The sequence below is a fragment of the Crinia signifera genome, chromosome 7, assembly GCF_055691185.1.
Source record: "Crinia signifera chromosome 7, ASM5569118v1, whole genome shotgun sequence".
Classification (NCBI taxonomy): Eukaryota; Metazoa; Chordata; class Amphibia; order Anura; family Myobatrachidae; genus Crinia; species Crinia signifera.
The window spans coordinates 127,929,444-127,950,634 of NC_139223.1; the positions used below are offsets into that span (position 1 = coordinate 127,929,444).

At 44.9% G+C, this 21,191-nt stretch overlaps 2 protein-coding genes across 3 annotated transcripts in view; one reads left to right on the top strand and one right to left on the bottom strand.

Annotated features, from left to right (window-relative positions):
• SPEG (striated muscle enriched protein kinase) overlaps nt 1-21,191 on the bottom strand; it is a 187,105-nt gene that overhangs the window by 19,881 nt on the left and 146,033 nt on the right. For both annotated transcript variants that reach the window (XM_083153761.1, XM_083153760.1), the window contains exons 33-35: nt 18,687-18,827; nt 4,077-4,193; nt 1,649-1,816 (exon numbers count right to left, since the gene is read on the bottom strand). In XM_083153761.1, coding sequence (XP_083009887.1) covers nt 1,649-1,816; nt 4,077-4,193; nt 18,687-18,827 — 426 coding nt within the window. The remainder of the gene's footprint in view (nt 1-1,648; nt 1,817-4,076; nt 4,194-18,686; nt 18,828-21,191) is intronic.
• Nucleotides 9,260-12,764, top strand: LOC146020556 (tubulin alpha-1A chain-like). Its single transcript, XM_083153767.1, has 4 exons — nt 9,260-9,415; nt 10,244-10,466; nt 10,568-10,716; nt 11,629-12,764. Exons 1-4 carry the CDS (start codon nt 9,413-9,415, stop codon nt 12,607-12,609), a joined length of 1,356 nt encoding a protein of 451 aa, XP_083009893.1. The 5' UTR covers nt 9,260-9,412; the 3' UTR covers nt 12,610-12,764.

Below are 21,191 nucleotides of genomic sequence, written 5' to 3' on the forward strand. Positions count from 1 at the left end.
TTTCTCAATAATTTGTGAAGTTTGGTGAAGTCAGAAGTGTATGTCATTTTACAGCTCCATTATATTATACAGTATATCATTATTGAGCGGATTCTGAGTTGGGAGCAAAACGAAACAAGCAAGTAACTTTTATCTGGACAAAAAATATTATAATGCAAGGGGAGGAAATACATTATTTATTATGATTCGCATGCAGGGTAAATACTGGCTGCTTTTTCATGTAGCCCACAAATGAGGTACAGCTTTATATCACAATAATTTAGTTTTGTGTTTGGGCACGCCCCTTCCATAGCTAAATCTCTGCACATACTGACTGGGACACAAAGTAGCTGTAATTGCAGGAGAGCGCAATAGCTAAACTTACTAGCTTAAGTTAAAGCAAGTACCCATATGACTAATGCAAGTATCCGTAGTCCTAATGCAATTATCTGTATGGCTAATGCCAGTATCCAAAGGGTAATGCAAGTATCTCTATGGTTAATACAAAGATCCATAAAGCTTATGTGAGAATCTGTGCGGATAATGCGAGTATCCATGTGACTAATGCTAGTACTGTATATGTAGGGCTAATGTGATTATTCACTGGGCTAATGCTAGTATCTGTAGGGATAATGCCAGACAGTATCCTTATTGCTATTATAAATATATCCATACGGCTAATGCAAGTATCCATTGGGGAAATGTGAGTATCAATATGGGTAATGTGATTATCTGTATGGCTAATACAAGTATATGTGCAACGTATGTGAATATCTATACAGCTAATGCTAGTATCCGTAAGGCTAATGCAAGTGTCTGTATGGCTAATGTATCCATATGACTACTGAGAGTATCTGTACGGCAAAAGTGAGTATCCATAAGTTTACTATTACAAGTATCCATCAGGCCGATGCAAATATCCATATACTGTAGGTTATGTGAATATCCACAGCCTAATGTGATTATCCAGTGGCGTAGTAGTAAGAATGGGAGGTGGCATAGCAGAGGTGGCATAGTAGTGAGAGTAAGAGGTGGCATAGTAATGAGAGTGAGAGTAGTACAGAGAATAAGAGGTGGTGTAGTAGAGGTGGCATAGTAGTGAGAGCAAGAGGTGGCCAGGCCTAGTAGTGAAAATACATGGTGGCATAGTAGAGCTGGGATAGTAGTGAGAGTGAGAAGTGGCACAGTAGAGATGGCATAATAGGGAGAATAAGAGGTGGCATAGTAGAGGTGGCATAGTAGCGAGAGTCAGAGGTGGCATAGTAGTGAGATTGTGAGTAGTAGTGAGAGTAACAGGTAGAGATGGCATAGTAGTGGGATCAAGAGGTGGCGTAGTAGTGAGAGCAAGAGGTGGCGTAGTAGTGAGAGCAAGAGGTGGCATAGTAGAGGTGGCATAGAAGTGAGAGCAAGAGGTGGCGTAGTAGTGAAAAGAAGAGGTGGCATAGTAGGAGAGGAGCGCATCTAGTAGCAGAGGCAATGACACTGCAGATGCTGTTCAAAACATCCTCATATGCCATCTTGTAGTACAAGTGCCAAGGGTTGCTGATCCCTGATGCCTTTTATTATACATATTATAGTAACTGACATATCACTTAGTACTTAATGTAACTGAGGAATAAGACTGCTGGTAATATGCAGTAAGCTGTACAGTGATATATAGGATACATACGGGCAACAGACAATGAACAGGAACTAGTTGCATTGCCCAGGGCATTCGCTGCCACACATTCATACAGTCCGGCCTCCCTCTGTCCAGCATTCACGATAGTGAGGAGCTGTCGCCCATCCGGACTGGATTTTATATTCAGCTGTCCTTCTGACCCTATGACCATCTTATCTGGAAAAAAAAAGTATATTGCTGAATTATATCATTACAACACTATAGTCTTACATATATGTATGTGATCATGGAACCAGCACATCCCTGTGATTGGTGAACACAATGTTAATCATAGGCGCATTAGATACTAGAAGCTCTATACAGCCATAAGCACCAGAACACAGCTGCAGTATGTACTGCTTATATACACTAGGCCTAAATGTGCATGGGAAGAAGTCCTGAAAGCAGCCTAGCGGGGTTACAGTATGTAATATTTCTAGAGATCATGGAACTAATATATATATATATATATATATATATATATATATATATATATTTGATGAAGTCTCAATAGACAAACCGTGTTGGGTATTGCTCCATCACCTCCCTCCAAAACAGTTAGCTACTGTACCTCCTGACTGTCTTTTTATACCATACCTTATTAAATATACCTTGTGAAATGTTAACTGATGTCACCGACTATAGCATGATGTGGAACCTGCACGCAGATCTAAGGTTGTTCAGAGCAACATTAGATCTGTGTGCACATTCTGAGGGAAGTGTGCAGGCAGCTGACATCCTGTGATGTCAGCTGGCCGCCCCCCAAACCCGTGTCATCTTTACATTAGCATAGAACTCCCATGAAACGCTGGGTGTTTCCATATGCTAATGGCTGCCCCGCCGCCCAAAGCCCTCCCCCCGACCTCCGCTCAGAAGGATGAGTGCGTGCACTCAACGAACAGCAGAAATGCGCATGAACAAAGCTAAAACATCGGCCAGGTTCAAACGCACACGGCTGTGCGAATGGACCTGAATAAGGGCTCTAGGGGGTTATTCAGGTTGATTCGCAAGGCTGCGAATTCGCAGCCTTGCGACTCCACCAAACCCCGCCCGGCGAATGCACGCCCCTCCAGCAAAGTGCGGCTTCGCCCGCACAGCAGCGAATGGATGTTTTGCATAAATATCCATTCGCTTTGCTGGGGTGTCCGCCCACATCATTCGATGGTCACCGACCATCGAATGATGTTTAGCGTGCACGCATATATAAGTGACTTTTCAGTTGCGTATATATGCGTTCACGCTGGCGTGGATACGGCCGGGCAGCTGACATCCGGTGATGTCAGCCACCCGCCCCCCACACCCGTGTCACTGCCTCATTTCCATGAGAACGCCCAGCGTTCTCATGGGAACGCCCATGGAATGCTGGGCGTTCCCATATGGTGATGGGGCAGCCCGGCGCTCCCCGCCCATCTCCGCCCCCCCCCCCCCTCGCTGCCATGGGTGCGTGCACCCGGGGACCCGAAAGGTCCCTGTGGGTGCACGCACCATATGCCCGCACATGCGCAGATACCCGTCTGCGCATGCGCAGATGGGCAACATCGGAACTGCGTGCGAATGCACGCAAATCTGAATAAGGCCCCTAGTGTGTTCAATCATGACTGATTTCTGACATTGTAACACACCATTTTATACATGAATAAATAAATACTTTTTTTTATTACAAAATGGAATGTGGTCTTCTTATGACATTTTGCATATTTCTAATAATTCGAATTGTTTCCTAGGTGTGTGATCACATTGAGCAGTTAGATCTCTTAGCTGCCCAAAAAACTGAATTAACATATTAATGGTGAATACCTATTGTTTAACAGTGGATGAGAGTAATGCAGGCCAGACAATCTTTCAGCTGATCTTGGACAGTGGCTATATCTGGCTGGAACTACAAATTCCAGCATGCTGTAGAGCACATAGCTATACTGTAATTGTACTATTGCTGTTTATTGAAAACTTAGGAGAACATTTAGTAAAGCTTCTATAACAGACAAGTGGTGATGTTTCCCACAGCAACCAGATTCTACCATTATTTTAGACTGCAATACAGAAATTAAGAAACGATAGCTAGGGGTTAATTTACGAAGATGGGAGTTCTATTGAAGATGGGATGTTGCCCATAGCAACCAATCAGAATCTCCTTTATATATATATATATATATATATATATATATATATATATAACCCTCTAGAAGAGAATTGAAAGAATCTGATGGTTGTCCATAGCGACATCCTATCTTCAGTAGAACTCCCCATCTTAGTAAATATAAACCCCATAAACTCCCATTGATTTCTATGAACAACACCAGCAATTGTCTGTTGCATAAGCTTTAGTAAATCTGCCCCCCCTCCATCCCCCCCCCCAATCATTTACATGATGGCAGCAGTATAATGTGCTTTGTAAGAATGGACGCTCTACTCTGCTTCAGTGTCAGATCAAAGTTACCTTTCTTCCATAAGATTCGTGGTGCCGGGCTGCCAGCAGGTAGACAGGAAAGGGACACCGACTCCCCCTCTAGTATAACAATGTCCTTCAGTTTGATGTGGAAAACTGGGGGGAAATCTGAGGAAACAGAACAAAACTGTATTTTTTAACATAGTTTGGTAAAAGTCAGTTGATAATTGAAATGAAACTGGCAACATAGGACATATTCCTGGACTTCACAGCAAAGTGACTAAGTAGGTCATGATGAGGGACGTCACAGCAAACTGTCATCATAAGGGGGGTTATTATGGTCTATTTGCATCCCATCCCCTGTGCGTTCACACAGGGGAGCGATGTTGTGCACATGTGCAGACGCAGGGTGCGCGTGGCCATAGAGAACAGGGTGTTCGCCAGGTGCACGCACCCAACACGGGTGGGGCGGTGGTGGGTAGTCCATAGGATTGCCCAGTGTTTTATGGGCGTTCCCATGAAAATGCTGGGCGTTCCCATGGAAGTCACTTTGTGACGTGGGTGCTGGGGGCAAGCAGCTGACACCACCGAATGTCAGCTGCCCATCCACTTCCTATTACCTGAGAGTAATCTTAGATATGTGTGCACCTTCCACATCATTCCATGGTCGTTGACCATCAAATTATGTGGGTGTTCCCCATAGCCTGTGAATGGAAGATTATGGTAAACCTCCTCCTCACACGACTTGTGAGGGGGGGTGGGCGTACTGGCATTCGGCGGCCGGTGTCTGGGGGACTCGTAAGGCTGCATGCAAATCCACCAGAATATCCCCCCAGGGACTTTACAGCTTGCACAACCTTTGCTAGGAGGACACAGCGAGCAGCTCACCATCAAATGATTTCTGATTTCTCCTGCCTTCGCTAAAAAAAGTCGGTACTTGTGTATTATCACGGCGCCCATCACATCGCATACCACTAATCAAGGTATGCGATGGCATGCGATGGGACCCGATTTCAGCCTTTCCCCGGGCTGAGTATACAATTTATATAGTGTGGCGAGCGCAGCAAGCCACCGAGCCCGAAGCGTGTCGAGCGCAGCGAGCCCCGCGAGGGGACGCGTAATATATGTGAAGTCATCCGCGTCCCCTCGCTGCGCTCGCCACGCTTCGGGCTCGGTGGCTCGATACGCTCGCCACACTATATAATATCAACTCCACGCCGACGTGGATAGTGGTGGTATGAAAATGTCGGAGGACGCATACCGCTGCCCCTCGTGGGCTCGCTGCGCTCGCCACACTTCGGATTGGCGTTGATAGTGGGGTGGCGTTAACAATGGGGGGGCATTTAACATAGTCATTACCCATCAGGGTGGGTGTACAATCAAAAATCGGATAAACAAATAGAATATATATAAATATATATATATATATATATATATATATATATATATATATATATATATATATATAATAATGTCCAAGGGTCTGGCACTCTCAATGTTACTGTACAACTTGTTCTGGTGCCCATCCAATGTAAAGATGTATACGTGTAGAAAGGGATGTCACTCAGAAACTTTCAATGCAACAAAAGCAATACGCTGACTGCAATGGGTTAAAGATCAACGTTTCAGGGTTGTACCCCTTCAGGTCTTGATAAAAGGGGTACAACCCTGAAACGTTGATCTTTAACCCATTGCAGTCAGCGTATTGCTTTTGTTGCATTGAAAGTTTCTGAGTGACATCCCTTTCTACACGTGTATATATATATATATATATATATATATATAAAGAGAGTGCAAGGGACACTGAAAAATATGACTGTATAAAAATACTATTTTATTTAAGCTTCCTTAAACACAGACATTATATTTAATAAAAGAAGATCTTCTGAGGAAACCGTCAGATTAGTACGACGGAGAAACACGTCAAGAGCTCTCCCTGCCCGTGGTGCCCTTGTCCTTGCCTGCCTGTGTCTCACTGCGCCAAAGGAACCCTCTCTAAAGTGACAGAGACTGCAGAGACTGCAAGCCGCACATACGCTACAAAGCGGAGCACGGCACAAGCCGCCAATCACCTGCTTGAAGCTGAGGTAGCTATACCCTCTAACTGCCGCATCATCCATTCCCCTGCAGCGTCCGTCATCCGGGGGTCAGCTCCCTGACACAGTGAGCAGGTCTCTATGCTGTGGTCAGGTTGAGGAACTATACGGCATACCAAATCCAGGAAGGTAACTGTGAAAGTGCGTGTTTGCCTGTCTCTACACTACCTGTACTGACAGTGTAAAAACCAAAGGCTAAAAGTGAGAATAATACATGTTCCTCCTTATTTCAACCACAATACTGACTACTGACATTATCTATGTGTATGCCAGAATTACGGTCCAATTGACCCTCAAAACATCTGGTTATATCTGGACTTGCTCCATCTCCAGCTATTCAAACAGTATCATTTGGAAACATTTGAACTCTGTGGATATGATCATCTGAAATAACACGATTAATCTGGCTATTGAAATCCACATTGTCAGTTTTCCTTGGAAAATAAATATTGGCAGAAATTGGCAAAGGGACACAGTCATTTTATATATTTTTATTAATTTATTTGTGGGTTTAATGTGCAATGTATTTTTTTATTAAATATAATATCTGTGTTTAAGGAATACAGTCATATTTTTCAGTGTCTCTTGCGCTCTCTTTATATATATATATATATATATATATATATATATATATATATATATATTCTATTTGTTTATTTGGTTTAACTTTATTAAGGATTACAGAGAGCCTTAATTGAGAGCAGCAAGTCACACTTCTTTGCAAACCACACCAGTTGATTGCTAAATTCAAACTAGCTGTGCGCCCGATTATTTGGCCTCCTTTTCTACCCCCCTCAAGTTTGTTCCTGGGACCGTGTGTCTAAACTTATCACAGGTGCCCCAGAGACTACTGGGGAGGGTGATTAGAGGACCAGAGTTTTGTTGTGATTGAATCAAAAAGGTCTGGGGGGGCCATTTAACCAAGGAATAAGGCATCTGGGTGCCTACACAATTAAAAATCAAGTCCAATCACATGCGATGCCATTTTTGGTCGTACAATGCCCTGCGATGTAAATCGAGGGGGCGCCGTGATAATACACAAGTACCGAAAATTCAGTCTGGACTGATTTTTTTTAGCGCAGCTGTTCTCCAAATTTGGGGTGGGCTTTGATGTCATGTGACCTCAGCCACCTGCCCCAAGCAGGCATCGCCGCACCTGCGTCTGCTGGGAAGTGCCCTGCTCCAGCCCCCTTCCCTCCCACTATGGAGTAAATGGCTCGGTGAGTGTGAAACTCGCAGATGCCGTTCGCTCCCAGGGTTTTGGGCATGCACTAACCCTGACCATCGAGGTTGGGGACGAATTTGGCCCATAACAACAGGTCTGAGTCGGCACCAAAGTTGGAATAAGGCAATAAATTCTGTCTCCACTATTGGAGGCCCTGCCCCCTCTCAGTGGCTGCTAGATTTATATATGATCCTGGCCAAGCAGGGAAGACCCATACACTGCTGCAAATTACTCCATTAACTGCTCGGGAGCTTCTCGGGCATCAGGATGCATGCGAAATATCGCATGTGATAAATCCCATGTGATCGCATTCCTCACTGTTGGGAGACTGTCCGAGTTGGAGGTCTGACCTGCAAGCAGGCACGATCTCCGATGCCGATCTGATGCGCACAGGACCGCACATCGGATCAGATGTCAAACAACTGTGATTTGGCCACTTTTCACCCGATTTCTCTGCCCAATCCGTCATACTCAGAAAAAAAAAGTGTCCAAATCGGACAAGTGTATGGCCAGCTTTTGACTTCATCATAACATAGTTGGGATACGGTCATTAGGTCGACAAGCATTAGGTCGACATGCAGAAAGGTTGACATGGGTCTAGGTCGACAGGCCTATTAGGTCGACATGAACAATGTCGACCGTCAAAATGTCGACATGGGGTTTTTCATAGTTTTTTGAGTCGACGTGTGCGGACACGCAGTATTTCATACCCTACCATCCACTAGGGTGTGGTGGGAGAATAAAATAGTGTGCCGAGCGTAGTGAGGCACCGTGCCCGAAGCATGATGAGCAAAGCGAGCCATGCAAGGGGGTGCAGTGCTACGCCTCGGTGTCCATGTCGACTGTGTCGACATTTGGGTTAAAAAACAATGAAAAACCCTATTTCGACCTTGCCCATGTCAACCTAATTCTTGTGTCAACCTAATGACCTGTCGACCTGGACCCATGTCGAAATTTTTACATGTCGACCTAATGGTGTCAACCCAATGCTTGTTGACCAACTTCTTGTAGACCTAATGATCCATACCCCCCACAGTTATAGAGCTAAGATTATACAGCCACCTCCATTGACTAAGACTTCATCATTATACAGTATATTCGTTATAATTTTTTGTTTATTTACTCCATGTAGATTTTTTTTACTACCATATTAAGGGTACAGTATATAACTTTGTAATATTAAAATTCATATAAAATTATATGCCAGCTTTATATAATAAGAGTGTGTGCGATTACATTTTGTTTATCTGTATATACAGTATTTCCAACTTTTTATTAGATAAATACATCTATTATATGAATAGTAAATATAGAGTCATTTTATATTTACAGTTGTTGTGTTGTTTCTACATACCCATTTCTATGAAGCGCAGAATAATAATAATAATTTTATTTATATAGCGCTCTTTCTTCAGTAGGATTCAAGGCGCTTTACAGATATATATAATATATAAAATTATTTTTGTATTTTTATTTTTATAATAGATGTATTTATCTGCAGCTCATATTATTGTTAACCACTATTATGTGTGTATGTGTGTGTGTATACACACACACACACACACACACACACACACTGTATTTTAGCACCTAGTAATTTCTTACTTATTTTTATTTACAACTGGTAAACTCTTTATATAACTCTTAAATAGTTAAATAATCTTTATAGTCTCCTCTCTAGGCCTTTACACATTTCCCTCTATTTCTCAACTTTCCCTCACTTTTCTCCTCATTATTCCCCTCCCTGTCTCCCTCCATTCTGTGAATGTTTTGACTCCCAGCCCTGGGGTTACATTGATCCCATTGTCCTAGCAACACCTTCTGTTGTGTTTTGTGAAGCTATGCACAGGTTGACTTGTGGTTACATACAGGACAGGGGTTGCTAGCGCTGAGTCCTGGAGACAGGGGGGGTGTCACCTGCCCAGGGCTCCCTCCTACCTCCCTCCTGTTACTAAGGACTCTTTGAAACTGGCTCTTATATATTGTGGAGAAAACAGATAGGAGGCATTAACAACTCCACATTCGCTTACTTTACTAACGAACCCAGGAGTTCTACATCCAACAACATGGTGAGTGTGTCACTGTACTATCCTTTCATTTATATACTCTATGATGATATATACTCTGCAACTGCATGTAATGTACTACTGTATGTACCCAGTGTGTGTCTTCATACTCTGCTTTTTCTGTATATGACAGTATATTTTCTGCTGTCTACTGTACATTGCAGTTTGTAAGTCTGCGGTCCTATGTGCTTTGTCTAGACAGAACATTGGACTTAAGCTGGGTCCAATCAGTATCTACTTCTTATTTATTTAGCACCTTCTAGAACATAATAGATAGTAGATAGTATCTGTTTGGTTACCCATAGCAACATCCCATGTGAAATAGAACTCCCATCTTAGTAAATTTCTCCAATTGTGTTTCACTACAGTATATCCCGTCTTTTGTGTTTTGCTGGTAACTGTGTGTCATTTTATCCAGTACCATTTAGTCTGTCTTTGAGGGCGAGATGTACTAAGCATACAAAGTGATAAAATGGAGCCAATCAGCTCCTACCTGCCATGTCACAGACTGGGTTTAAAAAATGACAGGTAGGAGCTGATTGGTTGGTGGTTTATAACTCTCCATTTTATCACTTTTCAAGATTTAGTACAGTACATTTCGCCATTAGAATGGGAAATGTTGCTCATATCTATTACATTTACAAAAGTGTTATAAGTGAGAGATGTTGCCCGTAGCAACCAAACAAATTCTACTTACCATTTATCTACCACCTTCTAAAGGATAATAGCTAGAATCTCATTGGTTGCTATGGGAAACATCTCTCACTTTTACAAACTCACACTTTAGTGAATTTGCTCCTAATTCTTTATCTCACTATCTACCCCACACAGAGGGAATGCATATCAGTCCACGTTGGCCAGGCCGGAGTACAGATTGGCAATGCATGCTGGGAGCTATACTGCCTGGAACATGGGATTCAGCCAGATGGACAGATGCCCAGTGACAAAACCATCGGTGGTGGAGATGATTCCTTCAACACCTTCTTTAGTGAGACTGGGGCTGGCAAACATGTTCCCCGCGCCGTCTTTGTGGACCTGGAACCCACTGTGATCGGTGAGTACATCCGCTCATACTTAATGTGACCACTAGTCATAGGTGATTCATCGAGGGTAAAGTTCTGGATCTCAGATCATAACCATTATTCACTCCTACAGATGAGGTGAGGACAGGAACCTACAGACAGCTTTTCCACCCTGAACAACTCATCACTGGCAAGGAAGATGCTGCCAATAACTATGCCCGTGGTCATTACACCATTGGAAAGGAGGTCATTGACCTAGTGCTTGACAGAATCCGTAAGCTGGTGAGTTTGCGATCTTATTTTTTGCACAATAGTCCCAATACCAGTTTCCTGTACCAAAAGAAGATATATAGGAACATAAGATACTAAAAGGAGTGGTGATTGTGAGCTGCTGCTTTTTCTGGCGGTGGCCTGTCTGACACAAAGGGGGAAATTTACTAAAGGAAATTTGTAAAAAATAGGTGTATTTGTATCCAGAAATACACTTATTTTTGACATTTACTATCCCGAAAAAACGGTAATTCGTATTCGTATTGATAGCACATCAATACGAATACGAATTGCCATATTTTCGGGATAGTAAATGTCAAAAATAAGTGTATTTCTGAATACAAATACACCTATTTTTACACCTATTTTTTACAAATTTCCTTTAGTAAATGTCCCCCTTTATGTATTCATATACCCCTACAAAGTCCTTCCCGTGTACACGTGTGCCTCTGAAAGCATCAGTACATGCTGTTATACTGATTTGTGCATATTAGATGCACCATTGCTACTGTGGAACTACACATCCCAGATTGCCCTGCCTCAGTTGTTAGAGGGCATGCTGGAATGTACTAAAATGTGGCTGGCATGCTGGGATGTGTAGTTCAACAGCAACTGGAGGAGAGATTATTGCCCATCCATAACCTAAGGGGACAAGGATTAATACAAGAAAGTATGGCCATTATTGATATGTGACAGAATGATTGGGAGTCTCTTTCAAACACCCAAATGTACAAATAGAATGTCTCCATTAAACTAGTACACAAGAAATTATTTTATGGTGTTTGTTTGTAGAAAGTAGCCAGTAAGATCCACAGGTCTCAGATATTTATAATTTATACAGTATTAAGCCAAACATCTAATGCACAGTTTTATAAGGACCTCTGTGACTATATATTTTCTGACCCCCTCCTCATATCTTTTCAGGCTGATCAGTGCACAGGTCTCCAGGGCTTCCTCATCTTCCACAGTTTTGGTGGTGGCACTGGATCCGGTTTTACTTCCCTCTTGATGGAACGGCTCTCTGTTGACTATGGCAAGAAGTCCAAACTGGAATTCGCCATCTACCCAGCTCCTCAGATTTCCACAGCTGTTGTTGAACCATACAATGCCATCCTCACCACACATACAACACTAGAGCACTCAGATTGTGCCTTCATGGTGGACAATGAAGCCATTTATGACATCTGCCGGAGAAACCTGGACATTGAACGGCCAACCTACACTAATCTAAATCGTCTGATTGGTCAGATCGTGTCTTCAATCACAGCCTCCCTCAGGTTTGATGGAGCTCTGAATGTAGACTTGACAGAATTCCAGACCAACCTGGTGCCCTACCCCCGTATTCACTTCCCCCTGGCCACCTATGCCCCTGTTATCTCTGCAGAGAAAGCTTACCATGAGCAGCTCTCTGTGTCAGAGATCACCAATGCTTGCTTTGAGCCAGCTAACCAGATGGTGAAATGTGACCCCAGACATGGTAAATACATGGCTTGCTGCCTGCTGTACCGTGGGGATGTGGTGCCCAAGGATGTCAATGCTGCCATTGCCACTATTAAAACCAAGCGTACCATTCAGTTTGTAGACTGGTGCCCAACAGGTTTTAAAGTTGGTATCAATTACCAACCACCAACTGTGGTTCCTGGTGGAGACCTGGCCAAAGTGCAGCGCGCGGTGTGCATGTTGAGTAATACCACCGCCATTGCCGAGGCCTGGGCTCGTCTGGACCACAAGTTTGACCTGATGTATGCCAAGCGTGCCTTTGTGCACTGGTATGTGGGGGAGGGCATGGAGGAGGGAGAGTTCTCTGAGGCTCGGGAGGACATGGCTGCCCTGGAAAAGGATTATGAAGAGGTTGGCACAGACAGCGTGGAAGGGGAGGGAGAAGAAGAGGGAGAAGAGTATTAAAGAACTCATATACTAGCTCCTATGCATCTTAATAAAAATGTAAGTTATTCCTAAAACATGTACAGTATGTATGGATAAAACTCATCTATTTTGGTTTACAAAACCAAAATGTGAAAATGATTAATCTTCTTTTCTAAAGAAGGCGTTATGCTGATATGTGATAATTGGCAATTTTCAAATTAAAATTACAATGCCCACTATATTGTCAGTTCATTTTTCTTTCATTGTACAGTATATATATATATACACAAGTAAAGGGACAATTATCAGAGTACAATAGACTTCACTAGTATCCATTCTACACACATTTTACTTCTTATAAATGTTTCACATCCTTTGTTGCCTTTGTCAGTGCTAAATACTATATGTACTCGCTGTCAGCTATTCAGTTTTACCTGACCTACTCTTATATATATATTCTAACCATGGATTAAATATATGATGTTAAAATACTTTTTACATTAACAAACCCAGGGCCGATTCAGAGTCAGATGTAAATTATCGGAAATGCGACCACAGTTTAAGGGCTGGCAGAGGACGGTGAAGCAATGTTGTGGGGTGTCGATGCGGTGTTGCTGGGGCACAGTCCAGACAACGAAGGCCTGTCCGGACTTGCTGTGGGGTGGGGCAGGCGGGATGCTACCCTTGAGAAGCGTGCACTGCGCAGTATAGCAAAGCTCTTGTATCTGTGCGATGCAATAGCAAAATTTAGCAATTCCATCCCGGGGAGGAACCCGGCATATGGGGCAGCCTTGCCCTGTACTGGGAACCCCTGTCCACATACTAGTGTTAACAATGGTTTACGAACTTTCACAAAACTACAATTGCTGCTGAATTAGGCCCCCAGTCATACAGGATAAACCAGTTAGAAAATGACAATGGATAATGGTGGTAGAGCACTGAGCATACGCTGAAACAGCCTCTACATATTCAGACAACAAACAGGAGCGCTGCTATCTTCTTATATTTATGGTAATCATTGTTTCTGGTTCGCCAAGTGGTCATAAAATAAAAGTGCAGGCTGGCACTGCTGGTAATTGTAGTCACTAATGGTGACTTTTACCAGCTCAATGAAATCAGTATCTGTATACAAAGGCATTAACCTTTAAAATGTCATACACTGGTATGGGTCATTACGTTGACCCACATTATGTCGACATGCATTGGGTCGACCATTAAAGCTCAACATGGCTTATTTCACACATGAAATAGGTTGACATGGCTGGAAGGTCGACACATGCATTAGGTCAACAATGGCAAGGTCAACAATCAAAAAGTTGATATGAGTTTTTCACGCCCCCCCCCCCCCCCCCCAATGTCAACATGGACGCCATCAAAGTGTACTGCGTCCCCTTGCATGGCTTGCCATGCTTCAGGCACGGTGCCTTGCTTCCCTCAGCACACTTCTCTATTCTCCCTTCACGCTCTAGTGGATGGTAGGGCATGAAATACCACCTGCGGCACATGTAAGCTTAAAAAAACATTTAGACCGTTGACCTTGCCATTGTCGACCTAATCCTTGTATTGGCCTTCCAACCCTGTCGACCTTAGCCATGTTGACATATTTCATGTGTCGATCTAAGCCATTCAGTGGCCAACACAATGCATATCGACCTAATATGGGTTGATGTAATGACCGTATACCATCTACAACAGTGGTCGAAGTGGGCCGGGATACAACGGTATAGCATACCGGCACTTTTTTTGAGCACTGCTTTTTTTTTTTACAGTGGTACAGAACTCCCCTACTCACTGGGGGTGTGGTACGGGACTCCGACAGTCGGGATCCCGACAGTCATGATCCCGACTGCCCGGAGTCAGACAGCATGGCGAGTGCAAAAAAGCCCCTTGCGGGCTCGCTGTGCTCGCCACGCTGCAAGCCACCTATTCTATTCTCCCTCTATGGGGGTCGTGGACCCCCACGAGGGAAAATAGCGAGTGGCCGTCGGGCACCCGGCTGTCTGCGTTTTGACAGTCGGGATCCCGACGTTGGGTAAACGACTGTCGGGATCCCGACTGTCGGGAACCCGTCCGGCACCCCTCACTGGCTCCCGGCTCTGTTATATAGTACTATGCCCCGCTTCACAGGGAGCTCTTCCTCCACCGTATCTTCCTTAAGTTTATTTATTAATTCTTTTTTTACCCCAATCAGCGGGTGTGTGCTCCTGTCCACATGACCTTTCCTGCTGCTGCCGACAGTGACACACAGAGGATCAGGAGACATGGCCGCCCGCGCAGGGATGCAGGAGAAGTTGAACTGCCCACGCTGGGGAGCAGGAGACAGGGCCGCGCCGGGGAGCAGGAGACAGGGCCGCGCCGGGGAGCAGGAGACAGGGCCGTGCCGGGGAGCAGGAGACAGGGCCGCGCCGGGGAGCAGGAGACAGGACCGCGCCGGGGAGCAGGAGACAGGGCCGCGTCGGGGAGCAGGAGACAGGGCCGCGCCGGGGAGCAGGAGACAGGGCCGCGCCGGGGAGCAGGAGACAGGACCGCGCCGGGGAGCAGGAGACAGGGCCGCGTCGGGGAGCAGGAGACAGGGCCGCGCCGGGGAGCAGGAGACAGGACCGCGCCGGGGAGCAGGAGACAGGGCCGCGTCGGGGAGCAGGAGATAGGGCCGCGCCGGGGAGCAGGAGACAGGGCGCGTCGGGGAGCAGGCGACAGGGCCGCGCAGGGCACCAGCAAACCACATTGCCGGGGAGCAGGAGACTGCAGACTGGGCATTGCAGATTAGAAGGAGACCTGGTCGCGACGGGGATCAGGAGACTGGGTGGTGGTGGAGACCTGAGGAGTTGGAGTCCCAGTGGCAGCGTTGAACAGGGGAGCAGGAATCCAGCTGGTGACAATGACGGTACACAACATTTACTGTTACGCAGAGTGGAGGGGACAGACTGAGGGGGGAGAGGGGGCTGGATTGCACGTAGGGGGTTAATTAGATGCCTGTCACATGCCGGCTCTCTTTCTCTCCTCTTTTTCTCTCTCCCTCTCCTGGCCTGTATCCCCCATCTCTCTCTCCCTAACAGCCCCCCTCTTTTTCTCTCTCTCCCCTTGCCTTTTTTTTCTCCCTTCCTCCACCCCAATCTCTTGCTTCCTCCTCTTCCCTCCCCTCCCCTAATCTATCATTCTCTTGCTCTTCCTCTTTCCCTGACACCCTCTCTTACTCCGTTTCACCTCCTTTCTCTAGCAGACACCCTCATACCCCCTGTCTATACCCCTTTCTCTCCCTGTCACCCTGTGGGCTGTTTCACATGCTCCGGCTGATGCCGGGCAGCAAAACTCTGCCCGGCCAAAAGCCGTATACAGTAGTTAACTACGGGCAGCATTGTGTCCTTTCACATGGGACGGTCACGACCCAGTCGGAGCTGGATGTCACCACTGGAATGGACGACTGCCGGGCATCCTGTCCATTGTAAACTTTTGTGTATGGCACGGCTTTTGGCCGGAGCATGTGAAATAGCCCTGTCTCTTCCCCTTTCTCTTCCCTGACACCCTTTCTCTTCCCTGACACCCCCTCTCTACTTTTTGCCTGTCTCTCTCCCTTTCTCTCAATGGTACCCTCATCCACGTGGGGTGTGCCCGGCTCTGATCCTCACCACTGCTGGACCCATGGTAGGCTTGCAAACAAAAATCCTTCTATAGTGCTTCATCCCAAAACCGGTCTCTGCCCTGCATCCCTGCTGTCACATAATGTGAATTTTGGCTCATTCCATGTGAATTTTGACGCATTCCATGTGGCATCATGTGTAAGGTGCACTAGTACTAGATAGTATAAGGGGTTATACTACTGGATTGTGTAATGTGTATAAATGGTAAATGGTGTGGTACACTACACTTAAGGACATGCCCCTTTTGCGTGACCACACCCCTTTTGCCCAGAGCACGCGTGCCTTCGGGACACACAGAACCACAGCCTACATTTTCCATACCCCCACTTCAAAATTTCCACTTCGACCACTGATCTACACTAATCTGGTCCATATATAACTCATTTGAGTTCAGTCCTAAACTTCCTCAGATCATCCTCCTTAATAATAACATCAACCAGATGCAGATCAGTCGGGATGCCAACATCGGTATAGTAAACGCTGGCATCCAGACCACTGCGATGATGATTTGACCATTACACTATTAATTTATATATAAGTTTTCTCCTTATACGCAGTGTCACAGCAAGAGACGTTTTGTATTCAGCACCCCATGGTATTCCAGTGTCCCCACAGTGGATTCCCGAGAAACCTGGAATCCAGCTGTAAAGTACATCCACAGAATGGCATCAATCTAGTGCATTTTTATAATAGCAAAATACTTAATAGTAATGAGTCATAATTGTTTAATTATTATTTACGTGTTATGGTTCATCACTGCAAGCCACATATATGAATTGATTAGATATGCCTTACACATTTTTGCACTTCCTATCTCACTGCTCTTCTTAAGTAGATACTTGTTGTTTCCTTCAATTTCCTCCTAAGTTGTACCTGCTGCGCTTAGTTGATGAATTCTAAATGTCAAAAGCCGGTAAACACTTCTTAAAAAGTGTTGAAAGAAATGATTAATGATTAATGATGAGCCAGGCCTTATAACAAAGAGTAGGGTGTGGGACGCTGCTGAAGGTTTTACTTAGTAGCTGTAGAATACTTGGATCAAATGTCCAATTGAGAAGTAGGCAGTTCTTGGCATACAGTAGCGAAGCAAAGTGTGAATGTGTGTAAAAGCTTGGCCTGGGGAAGTTGTCTATTAATATTTTACAACACAAAAATAAAAACATAAAATATATACACATAACAGATAAATTATACCCCTTTCACATTGCACCTAATTACTGGGTTCATGCCGGTTTCTTGCCAGTTGAACCCGGTAATTGGTGCGATGTGAAAGGGGTTACTGGTTACAGCTAACCAGTAGCAACACGGCAATATGAACCGGATAAACAGAAGAGTTCTTACTGGTTTGTTGCCATGTTGCTGTGCAGTGTGAATTGGTTAATTGGATCGAGCTATGGAGGAGGCAGCGCTTGGAGCAGCACCAGTTCTCTGATGCGATCTGAACAGAGCGCACACAGGGCAGCCGAGAGGAATGCCGGGCCCCGGTAAAATTGTGGTGGCGTGGCCTAAGTGTGTGTTGTGGGAACCGCCCACACTTAGGCCACGCCCCCAAAATGTTTAGAGGGGGTGAAAGAAAACTCTAAAAACTGTAATCTCAGAAGCAGCACACACCTACAGCATGTGCTGTGCTGACTGCAGGCTCAGCATGACCTCTCACGCTGTCAGTGAGACCCTGCTGTCAGCACAGCACATGCTGTAGAAGTGTGTGCTACTGTTGCTACCCGGGAGGGATGGAGGGGGAAGGGAGGGGTCAGACCTGCGGGGCCCCTTCAGCAAGTGTGGGCCCGGGTAATTAGTACCCGCTCCCCCCCTCTCTCGGCTCCCCTGAGCGCACATACAGGGTCGCTGATGCGTTCTGAACAGAGCGCACATGCAGGATCGCACCGGGACTGAATCGTTTAAGGGGAGTATTCAATCACCCGCAGCCATCTCCCAACGGGGCAGATGGCTGCGGGGCCCTATTCAATGCTGTCTTCCCTGACAGCATTGAACAGGGTATCTCGGCAGAACGAGCAGTCAGGCTTGTTCTGCCGAGAACGGCCGGGAAGTGATGAGCTCGCGGCCATGACCCCTTCTCGTCCCGCTGCAGACAGGTCATTGAATCCCGTCTGCTTGTTCTAGGTCAAGCAGACCGAGAATGGGACAGGGTCATGGCTGTCGGGCCAGCTCAACAGCCGTGATCCCAGATCAAATATCCCCTCAAAGTCCCGGTGCGACCCTGCATTTGCGGTCTGGAAGCAGTATTAAAACATTTAACCATTTGATACGGGCCCCTTAACTCAGCCACGCTGGGGGGGGGGGTTGGTAATCCTCAATTAGCAATGTGCTTTGCAAATGCCGAGATTTATATAACAATGGATTTATTTGTTTATAAAGAATGGTATAGCTTCATAAATGTTACAGTTTCGATATTCTACAACTACAGTATTGATCAGACTCAAAGCATTTACAGTATATCCTGGAATATGTCTCTCCTACCTGACTCATTGCGGATATATTGCCTTCCCACTATGATTCCATCTTCGTTCATCAGGCTGGCTGGAATACTTGGCTGGGAGACCATTTTGTCCTTCTTACTGCGTGACAGACCCCAGCGGTCCCACCTGGACCGCCTGTCATCTATACAGATAAAAAAAAAGATTAGGATTCTTTGAAAAAGCTCAATAGTTTTGTAAACGAGGTGTGAACAGGATTTTATTCTGTTATTTAAAGAAATTCCACATAACCAGATTATACTGGGCAGATGAGATGATATTGCATGATACGCTGTCAGTGCACCATAATGTCCTTTCAGAAGTTTGCCCAGATAAATATATTACTTAAAACTCTTCAGAATAATGAGACCTAGAGAATTGGCTTACACAGTGGTAACAGGGGATACATTGTGAAATATAGCTGGTAATAAATAAATAAAATATATGGGAACGTTACTATTATGCTACTTGGGCAGAATGTTTTTCTGTCACAAGGAATATTTATCATTTGTAAATCAATTCTATACAATACCAAAGAATACTTATAAACACATTTGTGGAATTGTTAAAACAAATTCAATTTTTATTTTGTAATGTGTTTTAAACCAAACAATTATCTGTAGCAATTGTACTGTTAGAATGACAGTAGGATGTTGTCCTACTGTATATAAAATACTGTGTAGAATATTTAGGCATGCATTTAACCTTTTCAGTGCCAACATCTGTAAGAGATGTTCAAAATATCAGTTAAAAATGCCAGCGTCGCTCATATTTTTATTATAAATCATATAAATATTTTGTGTGATCACTCTTTGCTTTTAAAACAGCATCAATTTTTCTAGGTACACTAATGGTGTTTACACACGGTACAATTCAGCATACAATTTTGACTATATAGTCAAAATCGCATTGGGATCTCATGCAGATCGCACAGGTTTTTTTTACCTTTGCAATCCTGATGCACAGCACAAATCGAAGCCAGATAGACAGGGTTGCATTGACTATATAGTACAGATCTGTGCTATATAGTCAAAAGTGCATGCATGTCTCATGGCTTGCTGTGCGATTCGATCCCGATACACACCATTACACAAAGTCAAGGATTTTGTAGCAATATAGTCAGGTGTATGATTAACCAATCTTACCAAACATGACGTCTGAATGGCTCCAAATTTATTTTGCAGCAGGACAACAACCCCAAACAAAGCGTCATCAAGTCTGTTTGGGGTTACTGTTCATGAAGAGACAGAAGATTGGAGAAAGCCTACAGTACATCCACAGAAGATCTGGTTAGTTCTCCAAAATGTTTGGAGCGACCTCCCTGCTGAGGTCCTTCAAAAACTGTGTGCAAGCATACCTAGAAGAATTGATGCTGTTCTGAATGCATAAGGGGGTATTCTATACCGGCAAATATTTCCAATCCTCAGAAATATCTGCCATTTTCGAGTTAAATAAATTGAATTTGCATTTGATCTATTCAATGCTAATTTTTTCTGACTTTTGGAAACATTCAGAAGGTCAGAAAACATATGAATAGGTGTATACACGTCTTTTTCCGTGGAAATGGCTGCTAATTTGCAAATTAAGAGTCCTTATCCACAAATACAGAATCAGATTTTCAAAGAGTCTAATCTGCAGCTGCGGGTTGAAAATGGCTGGGATTGAATAGGCCCTGGACACATATGCCAGCGTTGAGAACCCCCCATACTGTAGGGTAATCACACCAAATAATGATTTCAATTTAGATTTCTGATCTGTTTATTCACTCTGTATTTATAAATAATTGTTAAAAAATAAACTCATAACACTTCCATTTTTAAAGCATTCTTACTTTGCAGTATTTTTCTACACCTATCTAAAATGTTTGCAAAACACTGATTGGCCCTCATTCTGATCGCTTCTCTCGGACCCGTGCATGGGCCGAAACAAATGTACCAAATCCCGCATAGCCCATTCACACGCCAAATTCGGCATGCGAACAGATATTTTATGTGAACATCCATTCGAATGCATGTGGGAACCCCCCCATCTTTTGATGGTCAGCGACCATTGAATGATGTGGAAAGCACTCGCCTATGCAGAGTGGCATAACTTGAAATATTGTGCCCCCCCGCCAAAAGTTTCTGGTGCCCCCTCCCCCCCTGCCACATATATACTTACATACTTGCAGGAGCTGGGCTGTCAGCGCTTCGAGTAGGAGCCGGGCAGGATGTCCGTGCGCTGCGGGCAGGAGCCAGGCTGCCTGTCAGCGATGCGGGTGGGAGCCGCGTGGGATGTCAGTGCTGCGAGCGGGAGGCAGGATGTCAGTGCTGCGGGTGGGAGCTGGGATGTATGTCAGCGCTGCGGGTGAGATGTCAGTGCTGCCGCCGGGTTCCGGGATGTCCCATGCCCCCCTCCCCATCCCCCGCAGCTTTACCTGTATTCGCTGCGGTGGTCCCGGCTCCCCTCCTGGCTTCATTCTGATGCTATGAAGAACGGACCATCACAAAATGTCCACCCTCATACAGCA

Coding starts and splice junctions, on each gene's coding strand:
- LOC146020556 (XM_083153767.1), top strand. Junction 10,467..10,567: donor CCTGGAACCCACTGTGATCG/GTGAGTACATCC, acceptor TCACTCCTACAG/ATGAGGTGAGGACAGGAACC. Junction 10,717..11,628: donor TTGACAGAATCCGTAAGCTG/GTGAGTTTGCGA, acceptor ATATCTTTTCAG/GCTGATCAGTGCACAGGTCT.